The 20,408-nt window shown below is 36.2% G+C and overlaps 1 protein-coding gene across 2 annotated transcripts in view; it reads left to right on the top strand.

The window, feature by feature from the left end:
- Positions 1-20,408, top strand: part of ATP10A (ATPase phospholipid transporting 10A (putative)) — a 110,833-nt gene that overhangs the window by 55,711 nt on the left and 34,714 nt on the right. For both annotated transcript variants that reach the window (XM_053936123.1, XM_053936122.1), the window contains exons 3-7: positions 5,498-5,583; positions 11,874-11,980; positions 12,082-12,213; positions 14,529-14,662; positions 16,289-16,541. In XM_053936123.1, coding sequence (XP_053792098.1) covers positions 5,498-5,583; positions 11,874-11,980; positions 12,082-12,213; positions 14,529-14,662; positions 16,289-16,541 — 712 coding nt within the window. The remainder of the gene's footprint in view (positions 1-5,497; positions 5,584-11,873; positions 11,981-12,081; positions 12,214-14,528; positions 14,663-16,288; positions 16,542-20,408) is intronic.

Genomic DNA, 20,408 nt, shown 5'->3' with positions numbered 1-20,408 from the left:
TAATTTTCAGTGCATTGCTAAGGGTGGCCATCATCCTGAGGGACATTAAAGCTTGCATGTGTGTATTTTCAGTGTTGTTGACATATTTTTTTGGTACTTTTGTTCCGTGATTGACTAACAGCAGTTTCTTCACCTGGCTGTTACAGAATTATTGGGATCTTCCTAAGCCTTGCAAGCAATAAATTTTCTTTCCTGCAACCAGGATATTGCACTGTTCCCTTATATTATTTTCTACAAAGAGGAAAACTCTGGTCAGCCAGAGGAAGATCAGCTCCCTAAAATGTATTTGACTTGCTCAGTTTTTCCAGTGTTTCTGAATAATGAACATGTGTTACTTTTAAACAAACAATACTGGAAAAAAAATCCAATTATAGTAGTAGTTTTAAGTGTGAAAAACAGAATAGTTAAATTCTGTTGTGCAGCTGGATCTTCTTAGTTCCTAAACAGCATAGATCCAACTGTTTCTTCCTTTTCATGTGAATTAGTGGCACAGATAAATTGTACCATAGAGACTTATGCAGTTTAGATATGAAAACATTTCACTCTTTCAGTATATAAATAATTCATATGCTTTGGATATATACCATCAGTATGTAATTCCAGTTGCACACTAATAAAAGGTCAGATTAATTTTATATGGTAAAGACAGGGTACTTCTATATAAAGCAGTAACAGGGTGGACCGATGCATTAACAGGACGAGCTCTTAGTGCAAAAGCTTTTAAACTGGAAAAGCAATTTTTGTGGCTGAGGCAGATTATTGTCTATTAAATATTTTCTTTGAGTTGTCCCCATGACTCCATTTCTCCTTTTTCTGTTTCCTCCAGACATACACGCCAAAACAAATCCCAGAGCCCTCATCAGCCCTGCACTGCAGGGAGAAGTCTGGATAAGATCCCCAGCATAGCCAGTAAACACTATGTGATAAGCGGGTAGCTCTCACTGTCACCCAAGGGCATCCTGGGTACCCATTGCTGTCCTATTGGAGGGAAGGACTGACCATCAAAGTCAGGTTTCTGCACCAGTAAAGTAGGGCAGATGAATAAAGGAAAACATTTTAATAACTATGCATTATTTAATAGCTCTAGCAGGCTATTAAATCACCCATACAACAGGCATTTAATGAAGGGAAATATGTTGTTTGAACATTGTGTAATTGTCAAACTGACTCATCTGGCATGCTTTGCTTCTTGAGCTATGACAGTTTCGTGAGGTTGCCAGCAGAACTGAAAAGGTTGGCATTTCACTGTGGAGATTCAGAATCATCTTACAGCTGAAGCTACAAAGTCATATTGGAGACAGCTAAATTCAGTCTGCTTTTTTGTGACAAATCTTTATACTGTCTTCATCTGTCTACCTGTTGGTTTCACACTCTATAAAGACATTGTAACATTTTCTTCCCCTCAACACTTCCTCTTTTTAGGCTTTAAGACACAGCCCAATTATTGCAGACCTAAGATACTGTTTTAAATGGAAGCTTTTGTCAGATTTAATAGCTAGTGCATTGTTAAAAGGCTAGTCACAAAACCCTTTGCATCTGCAATTTAACTTTAATTTGAAATTCAACTTCGAAGGAATCAATATTTAGCATGTTTTTGCAGTTTGATTAGGTCTGCTTATGTAAGGAAAACAAGCTTTTCCATTGCTGCATTTAGACTAAAAATTAATTTCCTGAGGCTTTAAGAAAGTGGAAGAAATAGGATATACGTATAGGATGTTAAACATTTTTCTAGCAATAAGAGTCCTGAAGAAATGAAATACATTCCATGGAATCCCTGCGTATATAAAATACCCAATGTAAGTATCACCATGTGTCCTCTTGACAAATTTCAAACTTTCAGAAATACCTGTGAAGGTATTCTGACTTCCTAACAAGTCAGCATTTTTTTTCCAAGAAAAGCAGTGGACTAAAGCTATCTCGGCAAAATCAAAAAGTGAAGTCAGGGATTTGATAGAAGTCAGTTTCTTATTGAATCAAAGCCCTTCTTTTTTTTTTTTTTTTCTTTTTTTTTTCTTTTCTTTTCTTTTTTTTTTTCATTTTGATATGACATAATATGGCAGAAGAGTTGAGCAAGAAGTGGATGTTACTCCTCCAATGTCTCTCAAGCATAATTTAATTTAATACTCTTCTGAAGCATAGTAAATTATTAGAGCATGGGTCTGGGCTCCAGGTTAAGCACTACCTAGTAGCAAAACATCTGCCTTGAGTGAAAGCAGTAAGTTTTGCTTTACTTTATTTTATGGGGGCTTATCCTTAGAAATAGTCATGGCAAATAAAATGTACATTGTAGCAAAAGTAGACCTGGTTGTTCAACAGAAATAATATGACTGACATGAACAGAATTTAGCCCTGGCCTTTGCTACCCTACAGTTTTGTAACTGTAGGGAACCTCTGTGCAATCAGTGAATCTCTCCCCAGTTTTTATCAGCCAGAGTCAGTTGTGCAGGCCAGTGGTGCACAAGGCAAAAGTTTGGGACAGCTGCTGAGGTACCAGATAAAATTGATACATGCGTTCAGAAAATTTAAAAAATGCCCCCAGCTGCTTTTTGTGTATGAGCCAGCCTTGCTGATGTGCACAGGGGGATGATGAGAACACCACAGAAGTCAAGATTTCAGGGAGATTAGGCACTGAAAGCCTCAGATTGTAGTCTGTCTAGGCATGGAGCTTTTCACCCCTCTTGGTACTGGGGCAGCTTTATGGTCAAACATCTAACTGGCCCAGCAGTTCTCCAAGTGGGAAGTAAGATACACAAAATCAGGCAAATCAGGTAACTACGACAAAAAGTTCTGGGCCAGTTAGATGTTTGACCATATTTTGAGCTTGTTTCTTGTATCTTAACAGTGATGCAGAAGTTCAGTGTAAGAGAAAAATAAAGGTAGTGGTGGAGAATTCTTTTTTTCATGTACTTTTACCAAGAAAAAAGACCAAATCTGTGCACTGTAAAAGCAACACTTTTGGCTTTAACTTCTGTCAAACTGCAGATTCTCTTAGCTGCTAATACATGAGAACATCATCACAGTTTGTTTCAATTGCTGCCAAAGTGTGAGTATCAGCATTAAAAAGAGGAAAACTTTGATCATTGTGAAATCCTACATTAAATTGGTGCTTCTTTGTAACCACTGAAAGCAGTCACACACAGGCTGTGTTTAACATATTTGTTCTTTCATTTACCAAAAGGTATTTTCACATCAAAACAGTGTCATCAGCTGTAATATACAGTGTATATTTGCCCTTCCATTTCACAGGCAAGAGATGGAGCAGTTTGATTTATTAATAAACCAAAGAGCTTTTGCCATAAATCCGAATTCATCAGCTTTTTTTCCTTATGTAAACTACTATTCTAATTGGATTTTCACTCCCAGATATTATCTGGGTAAAGACCATAATCACATATTTCAAGTTAATTGTAACAGAACACAAATATGCAGACAGATTTAATGATAAAGAACTTTTAGTTCCAAAACTGAGTCATAAATAAAAAGAAATCAACAAACAAAGGAGGGAGAAAGATAATATTGCATGGTACTGATGGGGAAGTTGAATACAAATAGTCCTCTCTGATCTTGACAAGATCTATCTTTTCTTGTAAAGACTTTAGGAGGCTCTAGATTTAAGTACCTTTTTTTAATCTTTATTTGTGGAATATAAACCTTAGTGACAGGTTTTCTTAGCAGAAAGGGAATTCAGCTGTCCAGCTGTTCTAGAAGGTAATGTGTCCAACCACACTCTCTCTGCCGAGTTCAGCAGCCATACAAAACCTGCATTTGATTACACTGGGCTTTATTATTAGGTGTCTCTAGGATTCCCTCACAGACATTCATCAAAGATGTTAGGATTTATTTATTTTCTTTTTTAAGACCATTGAATGAAAATTTGTGCTAAATTAAATGTATTATATATATTATGTTATAATAAGGAGAAAATAAATGTTTCCCATTCCATCCAATTTATAAATGCAGTTTAAGCTACAGTAGTGAATATTTGTAGATTATTTTTCCTATACCTTTTATTTTTATTCTTCTGACAAGGAACATACTGGGGCAAAGAAGGAAAAGATCATCTGGGACAACAGGCAGGTGTTATTTCTTGCTAAGGCTCAGGTTCTTGACTACCAACCTTGATGTAATTTGGGGAGTCTGATTGTCAGCAAAGCAGTCTCAACTCAGAGCTCTCCTTTGTTTTTAATACTTTTTTTTTCCCCCTTGTTTACAAGCTGAATTCTGCACGTCAAAATTTTTCATTCCTCCAGTGGGCTGTAGCTGTCTCTAAGTGACAGCCCATTTTCACAGTTCTCTTTATCATCTCGTGTTTCTTGAAAATACAGAAAAGGTTTTCAAAAGTCTCAGGTGTGGGTGGTTTGAATTGTCACATATATAGTGTAAGTCTGTCTTTCTTCCAGGTGTAACCAGCAGAAAAATGGAGGGTGTTGGTTTTGATCCTGACATATCCTCTAGTTTCTTTTATCTCTTACTCAAAATCTGGTTTCTTTCACCTGAGTAGAGTCAACATCAAAAAATACCAGAGACACCTGTTTCAGAGAATCTGGCAGTAAGACTGTTTTTGTCCTGTGATTACTGGTTCTCAGTCAACTATTCTCACAAGTTTACTCTAAAAAGTAGTGGTTGGGGTCTCCAGCAGCTCAGCAAAACCATTATAAAACATAACATATAAAGTGCTGTCACTATTGAAAGCTTAATAATATGATAATTCACAATTAGTTCTTTACTTCAAATGCTATGCAAAGCAGTTTTATAAAAGTTGTCCTCATTGATGGAGATAAACAGCCTTCTCTGCAGCACCAGGATCAAATACGTCTGCTTTCAATGTGTAGTTTGAGCTAGTAAAAAAAAGGAGAACCTTGATTTTTATTGAACAAAGTAATTCTGCTGTGATACGATGTTTTCCTCAAACACAAGAAGGTGCTAACTACAGTTAAACTTAAATAGTCAGCAACAATACCAGCTTCAGAGTAATGAGCTAGACAATCAAGAGGGTTTTTAAGTGATAATTAAGAAAAAGTTATTCTGCTATATGTGTAATTTACTATAGTAGACTAATTCATCTCTGTTGGCATAAAGCAATTAAGAAGGCTTGCTAATATTTCAAAAGCTCATGTTAGCTTTTTAATAATTGGCAGTGTATTGACTTATATTGTCCTAAATTTTCACTGGCTTCATTGAACATGAAGGATAATGATAATATTTAAGACTTTGAGATTTTTCAGGTAAATTTGATTTTTCCACTGCAGACCAAAATCATTAGGCATCTTCCAGTTGCAGAACAGAAGTGATCCTTATAAGGGACATTTCAGGAGGCATCTTAGGAATTTTTTTTCCCTGGTCCCTTTGATTTTCAGTGCCAGTGGTCTGCACCTTTGCTTTCATTGCCTTTGGAAAAAAATGGACCTTATTATATTACAAAAACTAGAAAATAAAATGATTTTGGATATAATTTTCAAGTCTTTCCTCTAAATAATGAACACTCTTATTATTCTAGGACTCAGAATTTGACCCCTTGAAGTTCACCAGTGTGATTGAATGTGAGAAGCCAAACAATGACTTAAGTAGGTTTCGAGGTTACATGTGAGTATTTCATATAGTATCCTTCAGTATCCACTCCTTTTCTCTAATGTGGAATAAAATAGATGCTTGTTTACTTTGGGCTGTCTTCTGTAAGTTGCATCATCATCACATCTAAACAGGGCTGCATATTTAAGGCTCTTTTAGAGATTCCTCACTTCAAGGTGAGATGGGAACCTCATGTTTTCATTCCTTAGGATGGATTTATTTGCTACCTTCAATCAGCTTACACTACAGAAATGAATGTATGAAGCACTGCATTTGTGGGCATTCTTCTTCTTTTCCTCCATCGATCAAAAAAGCACATCTGGAAATGGGAAGAAATAGAAAACAAGTCCAAGAGTGGCAACAGATGAGTACAATCTGTTGTACGCTTTCATGAAGATGGATTTATTGGATGTTTCTTTTAATATATGTGTCATTGAGGAAAATTGGAAGGCAAAACTGGTATTTCTCCAGCTATGGCACTGTTCCTTTCTTCTCATTCAGATAAAATGAAATTATTGGCTCACACAATTGGTATGCTTGTGCATTACCACATCACCTATGCTCACTTGACCTAATTCTAAACAAACAGAACTACATTAACAGGGTGCTCATCTCTGGCCAATCAGTCCTGCTCAGGAACAATGTTTTAGGATACGCAAAGCACTTTGTTTCTTACGTAGCCTGGTCTGTACCATAAAGGTATGTTGATTGTGGTGGCTTAGGAGATGCACTCTTGCATGATTTATTTTTCTACATTCTGTTAACCACATGGAGAGTAAGAGCCAAGGATACATAATTACTGCCCAAGTTTTAATGACGAGAGTTAAACTGACACTAATTGCATTTCAAATACAATGATTTACCACCCATATTGATTAGGAGTGATAAGCAGTTTTAAATTGTGTAACTGTCACAAGGTAAATTGCTGGAGCTCAGGGAGTTTTTTTATAGTGATGCCATTTGCCATCATAGTTACTACTCTCAGATGTCACAGATTGTGTAGGATGTACTGTCAACTGGTGTAAATCAGGACAGTTTCTTTAAACTACATCAAGTTGTAGTGTGGGAAAATGTGTTCCTTTATTTAGCAGCACAAAGCTCTACAGTTCATGTGCAGAAAAAAGTTTAGTATTAGACATTACAGCATGAGGGTGTGTAATAGAGAGCCTGCTCTACTGTAGACATGCCATTTCCAGATATGGAAATGGAAAGTTTGGCAACTTTTCTAGTGAATCTTAGTCCCCAAAATATTGAGCAGAATACTGTAGAAAATATGCATACATTTTTCTTCCATTATATATTTACTCAATTACTCCATGTGGAAAAGGCCTGTGGCATGTAAGTTACAGAACCATTTAAATTACATAGCAGAAAACATGGCATTATCTTTTTGATGACTATTGTTTAGTATTGATTATATTTAATCTTCTTCATATTTATGGTTTCACTAATGATGTGAATATGTTTTGACACAAATTTTGAATCTGGCAGAAAGCATCAGGTGATTTCCAGCTCTCATTAGCTATGTTCCAAAATATTTACAGCTAAAGGACCATGGGCCATTAGAATTAGAGAGTGAGGAGCACCCCCTCAACAAATAATTTCTCAATCCCCTAATTTATCACAGAAGAAGTCTTTTTTCCCCCACTTTTTTGAGTTCCTTTATTAATATAATGGAATCGGGAGTCTATTTCAAATCATATATTAAGAAGATGAATAGCAATTAACACATCCAAATTGAAACATGTCATTGTCATGTCAAACTCAGATCTTAATTCTTAATTCTTTCAAAATTTTACCAGTAGTTGCTGCTTGAAATAATGGATCAGATAGCTACCAGCCAATAATAGCTCAACTGAAAAGAAATGACACCAAAATATTTAAATAGGAATCCCATGAAATAATAGACTTTCAATGGATCCATATGTAAAAGCTGTGCTGAAACATTACTACCAAAGTGTCCTAGACATTTTGACCTCTTAGTGGGTTTCCAGTTTTGATTCAGATTTTTTTAATTCTGTTCCCCACAGTTTTCCTGAAACAAAATCACTACAGGTAGCCATTGTAGCACAGGCAGGCCAGGATAAAAGGAGACATGATATTAAAAAAAAAAAAAAAAAAAAAAAAAAAAAGATACTGCAAAATGCATTGAGATGTGCCTAGCCCTATCCTGTATCTAAAAAAGTGTAAATGCACATTACTGCATATGAATTCTTCAGTTGTGTTGCCACAATCTGCATTGAACACACTTGGGATGTGCAGATGCACTGGCAGACTACCAGTTCTATTCAGGTGCTTGCTTTAAATTCTCTTTTGCAGTTTCTTCACCCCCAAATAACCCAAGCACATTCCCTCCTTTTATTTCCCCTATAAACATATTCTGTGTAAGAATAGAACAAAACCTAACATGCCCCCTACCCCTATGTATCTAGCCAGATTATGTACAGTATGCATGGCAAGCATTCAAAAATCCAATTCCAGGTTCCAAAAATAGCAATATTTGCTTTAAAATCTTGTTTATACCTTTTTGTGTGTATATGGGCAGGGGAAAAAGAGAAGTTGTAATTGAGATTCTGACTTTTCATCTTTTTTGAAAATAATAATTTTATTCTTAGACAAGAACATAAAATTTTATCTGATCATACCAAAATAAGTATAGCTTGGAAGAAGAATGAGATGAATACATGTGTGTATTTCTATTTCAAAGCAACCTTTGAAATATAGGTAACAAACCCAAATTAATATAAGAAGGTAAGGTAACATAAGGTAGCAAACCCGAATTAATTAAAAAAAAAAATTACAGTTTTTTTAAAGAAAAAACAGATATAAATCTATAGTGATGTCTCTTTAATGTGCTATAGTAACAGCTCCACTCCTGGAATAAAAAACCAAAACAACCCAGACTAATTTTCATCACTTGAGAGTCAGGAAGTTTCTGACTGGTAATGTTCACTGATATAATGTTTAAGATTGTTGAATATTTTCTTTGGGAGTGTCAAGCCCTGGAAAGCAATGCCAGCTCTACCATTTCCTTTGTAAGACACTTGATAAACCAAAAAGTGAAAGAAAATACTCTTTTTTGAATACAGTTATCATTGGTTACCTTGTTATTTAATGCTGGTAAGCACATAACAAGTTAAAGCATAATAGAAAGCTGAAGTGAGCTACCATCAGGGTAATTTTTGCATTGCTGTATTAAACCAGAGGCTTACTTCTGTATAAAGACTTTCAGAGTGCTGTAGCATAGTAGAAGTTAATTGCAAATGATCTGCCCACTTCTCCTAATTTGTGGTACATTTGTACTTTAGATGTGAAGATACCACATTTTTGCAGTGTCATCCATGTGAGAAATTGCAGAGAAAAAGAGCATTGCACCCACACTTGCCTGTGCATTTCCTCACAGCTTAGCCTTTGCATTCCAGGCATCTGAGTGGCTTCAGCCAGACACTGTTCTAAAGAATGACAGAGAAAATTTTCCTTCTTTGCCTGTAACTTACACTGGCCAGAATCCAGAAAGGGGAAAATCAGCCCCTCTTCAGCCTTTGCAACAAGCTTAAGGTTGCAGGGCTAGAAATGGGAACTAGGCTGTCTCTCAACCCAGACTCAAAGTTTACAATTGGCAGGTTTGTTATCAAAGTAAGCAGTTTTATCTAACTCTAGTGTTCATCATTTTCTAATCCAGACCTTTATGTCTGTAATTTTTCCTTCCTTTTATCATCAGTGCCCAACTGTTTTATGTGTATGTTGTGTTACTGAGTCACTGGGAGTGACTGTAGACAAGAGGCAAATGATGAGCTTCCTCCAGCCTCTGCTGGCTTCTCTGTTCCAGATTTTGATTTCATCCATGTTTTCTAAAAATCTGGTGAGCAACAGTTGAGTTCTCTGACTTCATTTGGATATGGAAAAAGTAAAAAGCAGTATCAAATGCATGTAAGGATGAGATGTGCTAAGAAGACTCTCAGCCTGTGGGTGAGGGCAGTAGATTGGGGTTTTAACACCTACAGGTTAACTTCAGATGTTGCACAATTGCTTCGGAGTTGTTTTGTAAGTAAGATAGTAAGAACAAATATATAATTGTCTATGAAGTTTGCCATGTGCAGTATACCTGGCACTGTCCACTGTTACTGTGAAGTGTAAAAAATTAACGAAGGTTATAAAACTATAAGCCAGAGCAAGTACCACTTAAGTAGGTTTATTTCTAAAAAGTCTCATTTATTAACAGGAATCATAACTATCATTTGGAGATTTTATTAGAAATTCAAACATTCTCATGATTTATAAGACAGCCTAATGCAGAATTTAGCCTTAAAAATGACAGAATCCTGGTAGCAGTGTAATTTTGACGGTACAGAATCATTAAGAAATTATTTCCCATAGTTTAAGCACAGACAAATTGACACCTACTGACATTCTCCCAGTGGGATGTTGGGCAGCCCCCCAACTGATGTTGCTTTGGCAAAAGGTGAGACAGTGGGTTAAGGAGGTTTGCTGAAAAGAACAGAAGTAAAAGTTCTGTTCTGCTATCTGAGACTGGCAGGGAGGATGGACTGAGCAGGGGAAGCTGTCTCCTGACTAAAAAATCACCTTTGACTTTCATGTCAGAATTGCAAATTTGGTGTTACCCGCTTCTTTCTTTCTCCGTTTCTGGCTGCTAGTGAGATGTTATCACTGCTGCTGCTACCTCAGCAGTCAAACCCAATGCTTTTTCTCCATCCCTGCAGAGAAAAGCTAAACATATTTGTTGAAGCACCAGTACTTTTAATATATATGTATATATTTTGAGGAGAGGGGGGGTATAATATATTGTGCTGAACTAAAAAAGGCTGTATATGTGTGTGTATATATATACACAGGTATATTCTGCTCACTAAAAGCATTGACTATTGAGGTTATGTAGCATAACCAGCATTACAGAATATTCTGCAAGTAGTCTACTAGACTGGGACAAGTACAAAGAACTCAACAATGTGAACCTTTTCTTCTTACAAATCTCAGGGTATTTGGTATAGTTCCTAGGCCTGAGATCCTGGAAGTATGTACTTAAAATACAATTTTGGTCCTAATTTAGAAAAAGACAAGAATCTAACAGGGAAAAGCATGTATATATAACCCAGATGTGAAGGCTTAGAAAATAGGAAGCAAATAAAAATAACTTCACCTTTACATAAAATGGACAATTTTAAGCCGGTTTGCAGATATCAGGGGACAAAGGATTTTAAGTGCTTAAATCCAGGTAGACAATAAATTTGGTGTTGCAGCAGCACAATGTTAATTTTAGTGTAGCATATTGAAAGCATGATGGTTTGATGGTCTGAAAGTGAGGACAACATTTTAAACAATCCAGACTTCTTTAGTCCACTCTGAGGCACTGGGGTACTTCAGTTGATAAAATGAAATTTTATTCATTTGAAAGTGGTTTTAAACTATTATTTGATTTGTCTTTTTTACTAGTAAAAATTCTAATACCATTTTAAAATTGCTATTATTGTTTAGCATTTCCCTGTTAATTCTCATAAGGCTATTTTCTGTATTTCTCTGTCAGCTGAAATTTCAGTCAGTCCATGCCCAGCAGATAATAAGTTGTAGTAGAAATGTGACTTCATTCCATTTTTCTCCTGTGTTTTGGTGTTAGTCAACAAGAATCCTCAGGGTGCAGGCCATCCTTAGATGGTTGCTGAGACAGTTCTGAAAATAATTTCTCTTGTTCTCACTGATACATGGAATAAAAACATGAAATATTTTTCCTTTTTTTTTTCACTGAACTGATGTGTCTTATCCCTGGCACATCTTCCTTAGTATCACTGCTTCTGAAGCACAATCATTTCCCAATTTCCCGTATCTCTTTCTAGGATTTCTTTAGTAAGCACATGTGAATAGTGGGTTAATTATATCCAGTACACAGCTGCTTTTAGGTGGTCTGGATTAACTGTGATTGCTCAGTCAGTTTATACACACACAGGAAGTCCAGTGCATTTTCCAAGCATTAGCTAGACTGCACACATGCTGTCGATTTGGCCCACATATCACTAGTGAGTATTTGTCCAGAACATTTGTATCTCCAACAGCAACTGGTACTGCTCCAGCTGGGCTGCTGCATATTAGGGAACCTTGGGTAAGTAATCTCAGTTTTCAAAGTCCAACAGAGAACCTTCCCAGGAGGAAGATCCAACGAAATATTTTGCCATCAAGTTGAAAAAACTTCTTAAATGCTGAAGATGTTTCCTGGGCTTGTTGTATTAGAAGTATGATGTAACAAGCTTAATGTTTTGACACGCTGTGTTTTGTTGTTTTTAAATTTTCTGTAGTATTCATAAAAGTGGAAAAAAAGATGGACTGTTCAAAGAGAATCTTTTGTTACGTGGATGTACCATTAGAAACACAGAAGAAGTTGCAGGAATAGTAATCTATGCAGGTAAGAGCTGCTTTTCTGTCTTACAGGGCATACCACCTTTTTATAGCTATAAAATAATAGCCAAGTTCCATATGACATGTTTGGTGCAATTCTTTCTGCAGGGCATGAGACCAAAGCTTTGTTAAATAACAATGGACCACGTTACAAGCGCAGTAAGCTTGAAAGACAGATGAATGCTGATGTCCTCTGGTGTGTCCTCATACTTCTAATCATGTGTCTGTTTTCTGCCATCGGTAAGTGCTCTTTACTAGCAGAAACACTACTATTTAAGTTAAGTGTTACACTGTCTTGGGATTCATGCACTTGGCTTTATCAAAAACATACGTGTCAGCCAAAACAAAAAATCCATAAAGCTGTCTCCATACTTATTTTTGTCAAAAATCAAAATGTCTTGATACACAAGCTGATCTAAATACCTTCTTAATCTCAATGAAATATATGCTATTAGTACCAGAGATCTGAGGGCTTAGATTATACTACCCTTGATAGCATCCAAAAATGTCAAGCCCAGAAAAGCCCTCAGTTTATATGTAGTCCCCTCAAAATTACAGGTGGTAGAGTGTAACTTGTCATTAATTAGGCAGTAGAGTAATTTATGAGCAGAGAGTAAACATAATCAGCACACTGGTATTCCCCAGTACTACTTATTAAATTGAGGGCACAGTGCACAACATAGACTCGCTGTCCCTAAGGCTGCCACCATAACATAGAAGAAATAAGCAAAAGTCTACATAAATCCAAGCAGAATACTCTCTAAACTTCTGGGAGTGTTTAAGGAAATGCTGCAGTTCAGGTTATGTCTCCTCAGGCCTTTTTTCTGTTCATTTGTGAGAAAGAATTGAGTTTTACATTTGGAACAAAAAATTATTTTTTATATATGGCATGTGAATTCCATTTCCTTAATATTTGTGTGTTCTGTAATGTTTGCATGTGAGTCATATGACATAAACACCAGAATGTTTCTTAACAACCATGGTGTAGTTTAACAACAATCTTATGCCACTTTAATACATCTCTCTGTGCCTTTTTCCGGGTATTGTTAAATGCTTAAATACGAGTATTTCCAGTAGTGAACCAGCCAGCTTATTTGTTTCCACTGAGTTCATGACACGCTTTTGTAGTGTTTCAGTGTTGGGGAGCCCAGCCCTCAGGACTGAAGTGTCGCGGTGAGGCTTCATAGCAGGGAGCTACTGCCTGCAGCTGTCCCCTCTGCCACTGGCCCCGCAGTGTCCCCAGAGCAGCAGCAGCGGGTGTGCCCTGCGAGTGGCTTCAGCCTAGCTGGGGCTCCCCAGAGCTGGCACTCAGGAGGTGACAGGTGCGCCTTCCCTTCTGTCCCGTCTGCAACAAGGCTGGAGAAGCCGCCAGCAGAGGGCCAAAGTAAAGCGCTCGAGGAGCTGACAGCCACAAACCGCTGGAAAGAAATTTCCTCGAGCCCTTTGAGTTGCCTGGCGCTCTGTAGAAGCCAGGCCATTTTCGCACCTTCTGTCAATAAAGTATAACTGGAGATAAAATTATTTTGAAAATCTAAGGGTATTTATAAAACAAACCTATGCAGGTCATTCTCAGTGTGGAGCTTTCTATTTTTGCTCTCAAGAATAAAAATATATACATCAATAAAGACATCATGCATTTGATCTCATGTTGGTAGTATGGGGACAAAATAACGTGCTCACGTATTTTTACTTTTCAAGCATTCAGTACTGGGTTTATGTATCAAGATGTAAAGGATCTTGTCAAAGGATGATTTACAGAAGATTACTTTTAAAGTAGACCTTTCTCCTTTATTTCTGATTTTCAGAATCAGAAAAATTTTCACTGTATAGTGATAGCTTGAACGCTTTTTGTTGCAGAAGTATTCTTCCTTGTTTTTTACGCCTTAAAAACATCAGGCATACCATTTTAGGGATTTTAGGATTTTAAATCTTACTGCTGTATTTAAAAAGACAACGTTTCGTCTCTTTTGCATGAATGTACTTTTCCAAAACAATAAAAATCTTACCTTTATTTAGTTATCAGCACAATCAATTAAAAAAAAAAAAAAAACATTTTGAGCAAGACCTAGAATTTTTGTTTGCTTTTCATTCCTCAGCTTCCATGCTGTTGACTCCATTGATACTGTTATTTCATTAGTTCTGTGCATGTGGTGGATATAATTCACACAGTAAGATTAAAGTTTCTTCTAAAGCTAGTTTACTGATTGCTGCCTGGTGATATATGTCATAGAAATTAATCATTTTCTGAAGAAGTGTAGTTTTCTTTGGTGATTACAGAAACAGTCTAAACTACTAATTTAGACTAGGCAGCTCACTTTATTTAGATAAAGTTATGTGAAATGAGTCTTGCATGGCTTAAGGACAGCCAAAGCCCTTTCTCAAACTCCAAATCCCAAGGCAGAAAAAAACATGGGTTTGGGGCATTTTTCAGAAGTCATGCAGAATATTTGAAAACAAATAATAATTTCCCACATAACTGTTAAGAACAAAGTTATACCATAAGCATTTTTCCTTGGAGCTAATTTGGTTTTTTCTCTCTTCCAATTTTTCTGCAGGTCATGGTCTATGGGTATGGCAATATGGTGAGAAGAAGAAACCCATTTTTGATGTTCCAGGGCCCGATGGCAAATATTTGTCACCTGTTTTAGCTTCAGTATATTTATTTCTGACGATGATCATAGTGCTCCAGGTAATCAAGTTGTACATGCGGTCACCCCTGTTCCTAGCTGGCTGCAATAAAATTATATATGTCCAATATGTGTAGTACTCATTTTACCACTAGGGCATATAAGAAGTTAATTAAACACTAAAAAGATTCCAGAGGATTGTAATCAGTAGCACAGTGTCTATTTGGAGGCCTGTCACTAGTGATGTCCCCCAGGGTTCAATCCTGGGCCCAGTGTTGTTTAACTTACTCACCCATAACGTGTATGAAGGGCAGATGCCTCCTCAGCAAGTTCACTGACACCAAGCTGGGAGGAGTGGCTGATACCCTAGAGGGCTGTGCAGCCCTTCAGAAGAACCTTGGCAGGTTGGAGAGATGCTCAGAGGAGGACTGCCTGAAATTCAACAAAGGCAAGTGCAGGGTCCTTCACCTGGGGAGGAACAACCCCTGCACCTGGGGAGGAACCAGAAAACAAGCTTCACTCTTCCTATCTAGCCACTGTAGAACAACACCTCAAAGACTGAGGATGCCACTTGGGGTACAGTGTTCTGGTATGAAAATAAATTTTGTACTTTTTACTTAACAATTTTGTACTTTTTAACAGCTTTTCAGATACATTTCTCTTAGCAAAACCGTATGTCAGCCAGGTAGCAAACTATGTTAAAAGTTTCTTGGTCCTGAAGAGAAATGTCTTAAATGGTGAAAGTGGTTAAGTTCAGAGAAATAAAAGAACCTCATGTCACTGAGATATATGGAAGTTTGCCTACTGGGACACTGGAGGAGGTTGCTTTATTGGAGGCAGCAACTTGTTTATAAAGGGGAATGAAAAAGACTGTAAAAATAATTTTTACCCTGAGGGATTGGGTTATGATACTGGTTAAGAAAATTCACCACTGAATTCTTTAAACATCTACATTTCACTGTAGTTTTTGTTTAAATGACCACATTCTCCACTTATAGCCATGCTATAATTTCTCCCTCATATCTAATTGAGAAAACTAAACAAAGTATGAAGTCAGGAATTTCTATCTTGAAAAAAAATCTGCAGAGAAAAACTCAGGTACAAATTAGGTATTTTATGTAGTTTTAACAATCCTCAAGAAACAGTTGAAAATCTTTTCATCTCTCCTTCTTCAGCACTTATAAAATGTGATCTTTATTCAAATAATTTGCAGTACGAAAGTGAAGGCCAAATATATTGTTCCTGGGGAGAGATTAACATTTCTCTTTTTTTTTTTCTTGTGTTCCTGCAAAGTGAATTTGTAAACAGTCTATTATTCAGAACAAATTTATTCAATCCTTTCACATCTACAATATTCTGATTGTATGGTCTGATTTGGGTTGGGTTTTTTTTCTTTTCCTTCCCCAACTAGTTTAAAGCTCAGCTTATTAATAAGCCTCAGAAATATTTGCTTCTGTCCATGTTTTGATAATCAGTTTTCTAGACATAATAATTCATTCCATTCACCATAGGTTTTCCTCATTTAACACAGTAAATAAAATCTTTAAACACGATAATAACTTCAGAGTAAATGTTTAAAGTACATAGCCTCTCTATGTTCCACTCTAGTACCAATTTAACTAGCTTTAATAACTGATTGTGTCTTTGCTTCTTTTTTCCCTAATTCTCCTTCCTTTTGTGTACTCTAGGTTCTGATTCCAATCTCTTTGTATGTATCTATTGAAATAGTTAAAATCTGCCAAGTGTACTTTATTCATCAAGATAAAGATTTATATGATGAAGAAACAGACTCTCAACTGCAGTGCCGAGCTTTAAATATCACAGAAGACTTGGGTCAGGTGCAGTTTATCTTTTCAGACAAGACTGGGACACTTACTGAAAACAAGATGGTTTTCCGAAGATGCACTGTTTCTGGAATAGAGTATTCCCATGATGATAACGGTGAGCTCATGGTCACGTTTTCTATCTAACAGCTGTACTTTGGGCAAACTGAATTAGTCATAAAAGTTGCTGTAATCTTAAATCAAAAAGGAAAACAAAAGAAATTTAACAGCTGTTGTCAGATCAGTGTAATTCAATGGCTGTGTTCAGCTAGCAATGACAATCTTACCAGAGTGTTCTGTAATATCTACAGTATGTTGTCGAGACATTGAAAGCTTTTGGCTTTAGCTCTTGATGTAATAAAGCACTTGAGCACATGGCTGATGTAAGAAAATTGAGTGGTGCTGCTGGTATCCCACTTCTTTGGTGTGTTTGAAGTATACAGTGTAAAATGACCCCTTTTAAGCATACAGCCAGGCTAGAGTCTGATTGAATATTTGCAATGAGATTATCCTTTTGTACTGAGAAAGAAATGCAGACAAAGATGCCAGTTTTCATATTAACAAGAAACATAATCTGATAGAATTGCATATTTTATGTTACTTTTGTCAGATTCTTTTCAGTGCTTCTGTGTGAAAAGTGTCTGTGTCAGGTATGTTTGCTCTATGAACACTGCAGTTGAGAGAATATCCACATTCAAGTATCAGCCTCTTAAAACAGTAAAAGATTACTGTTTTTCACAAGGCAATGGTGAGCGTTGTCATCCCTGTATTATTTCTTCATCCTTTTAAAATTATCATTTCTATTTTATGATGTTTGTAGTTTGTGTTATTTTTCTCTAATATGCTATCACTATAATTTTTGAAAGAACAGATCTTAACTCTTCAAATCATATTCTGTATGCAGGAAAATGTTGATAGCTACAATATTCGTGTTTGCAAAAAATTTCTTATTCTACACAACATATAAAGATCTCTGATTAGGAAGTTTTCTCAATGAACACTATAGAATTTCAGCTTACAAATAAGATACAGAATAAGATAAAGAATCAAAACAGACTGGGAACTCTAAAACATGCTTTAGAAAGATGACAAGATCTTAAACTGGAAAAAGATATTTTGAAGTAGTGGATTGTTCTTTTTTTTTCTCCTACTTTAAAGTAGTACTGAGACTTTAAATTTAAGGCTTTTTTTTTCAAGAAACTAGACTGTTGGGTAGTGTTACAAGTGTTACAGAAAGGACTTAGGGAGAACCTGTGACTTTCTACCTCTGTACAGTAGATAAGAAAGAGAAACGAATTAGAGTATGTTACTGGATTCCTAAATCTGCTTGTGACACTCTGATTATTCATTCTTTTTTGCTTCTTCTCTGCCATTGATTGTTTGCTTGTTTATACTAATTTCAGAGTGTATTCTGATCCTCTCAATAATGATGTTGCCAATTAAAACAGTGCATAAAAGGTATTTTTATGAGCTTGGCATTATCTGATGATATGTCGGCTAAACTCAGGCCCTTAAGTTTGTGTGTTGAATATTCAGATCTTTTTTCTTCAGATGTAGTGAATTTAACAGAAATCTATGTTTGTGCATGCTTTCCTCTTATGATTTCATATTACAGTATAAAAGTTAATGAAATTAGAATGAATGTCACTACAAACAAAAGTGTCAGATACAGAAACTGATTGATTTTTTCAGTCATTCTCTTCACCTCTGGCTTTGTTTGGGCTTCATTGTAACTCTAGTCAGTATAAAATTTCTGACAAATACAATTTTTAAATTGACACAGAATATTGACACAACATTTTATTCTTTTGGGTTTTTTTCCCTCTAAGGAAAATAGGTCTTTCTCTATAATTCTTTATTTAAATAGTGATAATTTCTATTTATTTTGTTCTCTATAATCAGTATAAATACCACAATAAATACAATTCTTCTTTCAAGTATTTTGTTAGCTCTATTCTACAGCTTGATTTTATAACCATCTGTTATCTCTTCTGCTACTGAAGCCTTCTTGTTCAGATATGATAAAACGTCTATCACAGCTCTTTCTGGTTTTAGGGTGTGCATTAACAACATTTCATTGCTGTGTGCTTACTTGTAAATTATTTGTCAGCCACTTTTCTGTGTCTTATACCAGAGTATCTGAATTTCCTGCATATGCTGTAACTGATGCCACCCTGCTCTGCACCCCAGGTTTTGCTGAAGATTTAATGAAATAGAAAATTCTAAAATCTTTCACTTAGGCAGTGATCTGAGTCTGGCATATATGCTAGAAAATCAAGTAAAATGCATTTGCCTTTTTTGATCTGTTTCAAAGATGACACTACATCTTCACATATCCAAGTATTTTTTTCATGCACAGTGGTTTATTCCTTGGAATCAAACTTTGAGTAACGCTTTATATGAAGAAATTAATTTAAAGTTATTGTACAAGGGTCAAGATGCAAAAGCTGCCAATAAAAGGTCATTTTCCACTGTAAAAGTAGGTGTCTAAGGATGGACATAACCTTGCTCTGAGTGCTTTGGTTTAAGTTTGTTATTCTGCTATGGTGGGGTAGCAGTGCCTGTCATTCCAGTTGCTTGACCCTGCTCATGATAAGATCCTGTTTTCAGTTTTGGATAGCTGTACAAAACTTATAACTATTCTTTCAAATTTATCACGCCAGATGTTTGCCTCAGGCACAAATTTTAGGAGAGAAATTTTAGTTATAACAGCACCATTCAGCCATATCCAAGAACAAGGCTAAAATGTAGCAGACTTTTTTTCCCATGGCAAGATTTTCTGGCAAGTTTTCCACTGAAGTCAGTTGGAGGCCCTATATTCTTGGGCTAAGCCAGGCACACACAGAGAGCAGGAGAGTTATGTCTACACTGGCAAAATGAGGTCTGAAATTTCTGAACTTTTGAACTTTTATTCTCTTTTAAAGCATTTTTTCTGCATAATCTAGGACTACTGCATATCTGTTAATTACTCAAGCAACAGATTGTGAATAGCTGTCATAAATTTTCTCTATGCTGCTTTATAAGCTCTTCTCCCTAAAATTTATTCACAGTTATGAGAAATGATCGCATTCTTTTCTGTTCTACCTAATTACTACACTGCATTTGACATTGTCATATCTCAGTTCCTTGCACTCAGGTAGTGCATTAAACAATGCACATGAGTTCCCTGACATGTAGATTGATCTTTCCCCTTCTTCCTCTCCCTATACATGCAGTACACAATTTTGGGGGGTTGGGGGCTACTTTAAAGGTGTATGCTATGCTGTGTTCAGTTTGGTGTATTTGAGGTGGCATGTCTTTTTCTTGAGTGATGGGAATATCCTTTTTTTCCTTGGAAATTCATACCACAAAGTTGTATAAATTCCCCATGTGAAAGGTGAACTTTATGATTATGAGGGAGAGTTCTGTTTTGCATCAGACATGGACATGTTAATGATGATTATCATCACAGAGGTTTATGCAGACCTTATGCAGGGTTGAAGCAATTATTACATGCTTTAACATAAAAACAGAAACCCTGTGTGAGACTTAATAAGTTTTAGGTATGAGAAACAAGTTTTCATGAATGTTCTGGAGAAAACATTTTCCTCCAGAATTCTTTATAAGCTCTAAGTTTCTTATTACTGGTGGATGGCGCTTTGCCCAGGAGTATTGCATTGTTTTAGTCTAGACAAGAGGTGACAAAAACATAAATAATAGAGGGCAATAAATTGCACTAGTGTGGGACAGAATCAGCTGGAGGTAGTACAAAGTATTGCTCATAGGTTCTGCTATGCAAGAGCTTTGCACTGAAGAGGAATCCAGGAATGTAACATACGTAATAATAGTTCCATGATGGAAATGCTATGAAATACTCAATCACTGTTGAAGTCACTTACAGTATTTTGGTGGTGGATTATGCACTGATTTTTGGATCAAACTATGGGAATTCTATGGGGCATAGTTCTATCAAACTATGGGGCACTGCACATTTAGTTCCTGTGGA

This window comes from Vidua chalybeata, chromosome 2, assembly GCF_026979565.1.
Source record: "Vidua chalybeata isolate OUT-0048 chromosome 2, bVidCha1 merged haplotype, whole genome shotgun sequence".
Lineage (NCBI taxonomy): Eukaryota > Metazoa > Chordata > Aves > Passeriformes > Viduidae > Vidua > Vidua chalybeata.
This window is presented reverse-complemented; position numbering and strand designations above follow the sequence as displayed.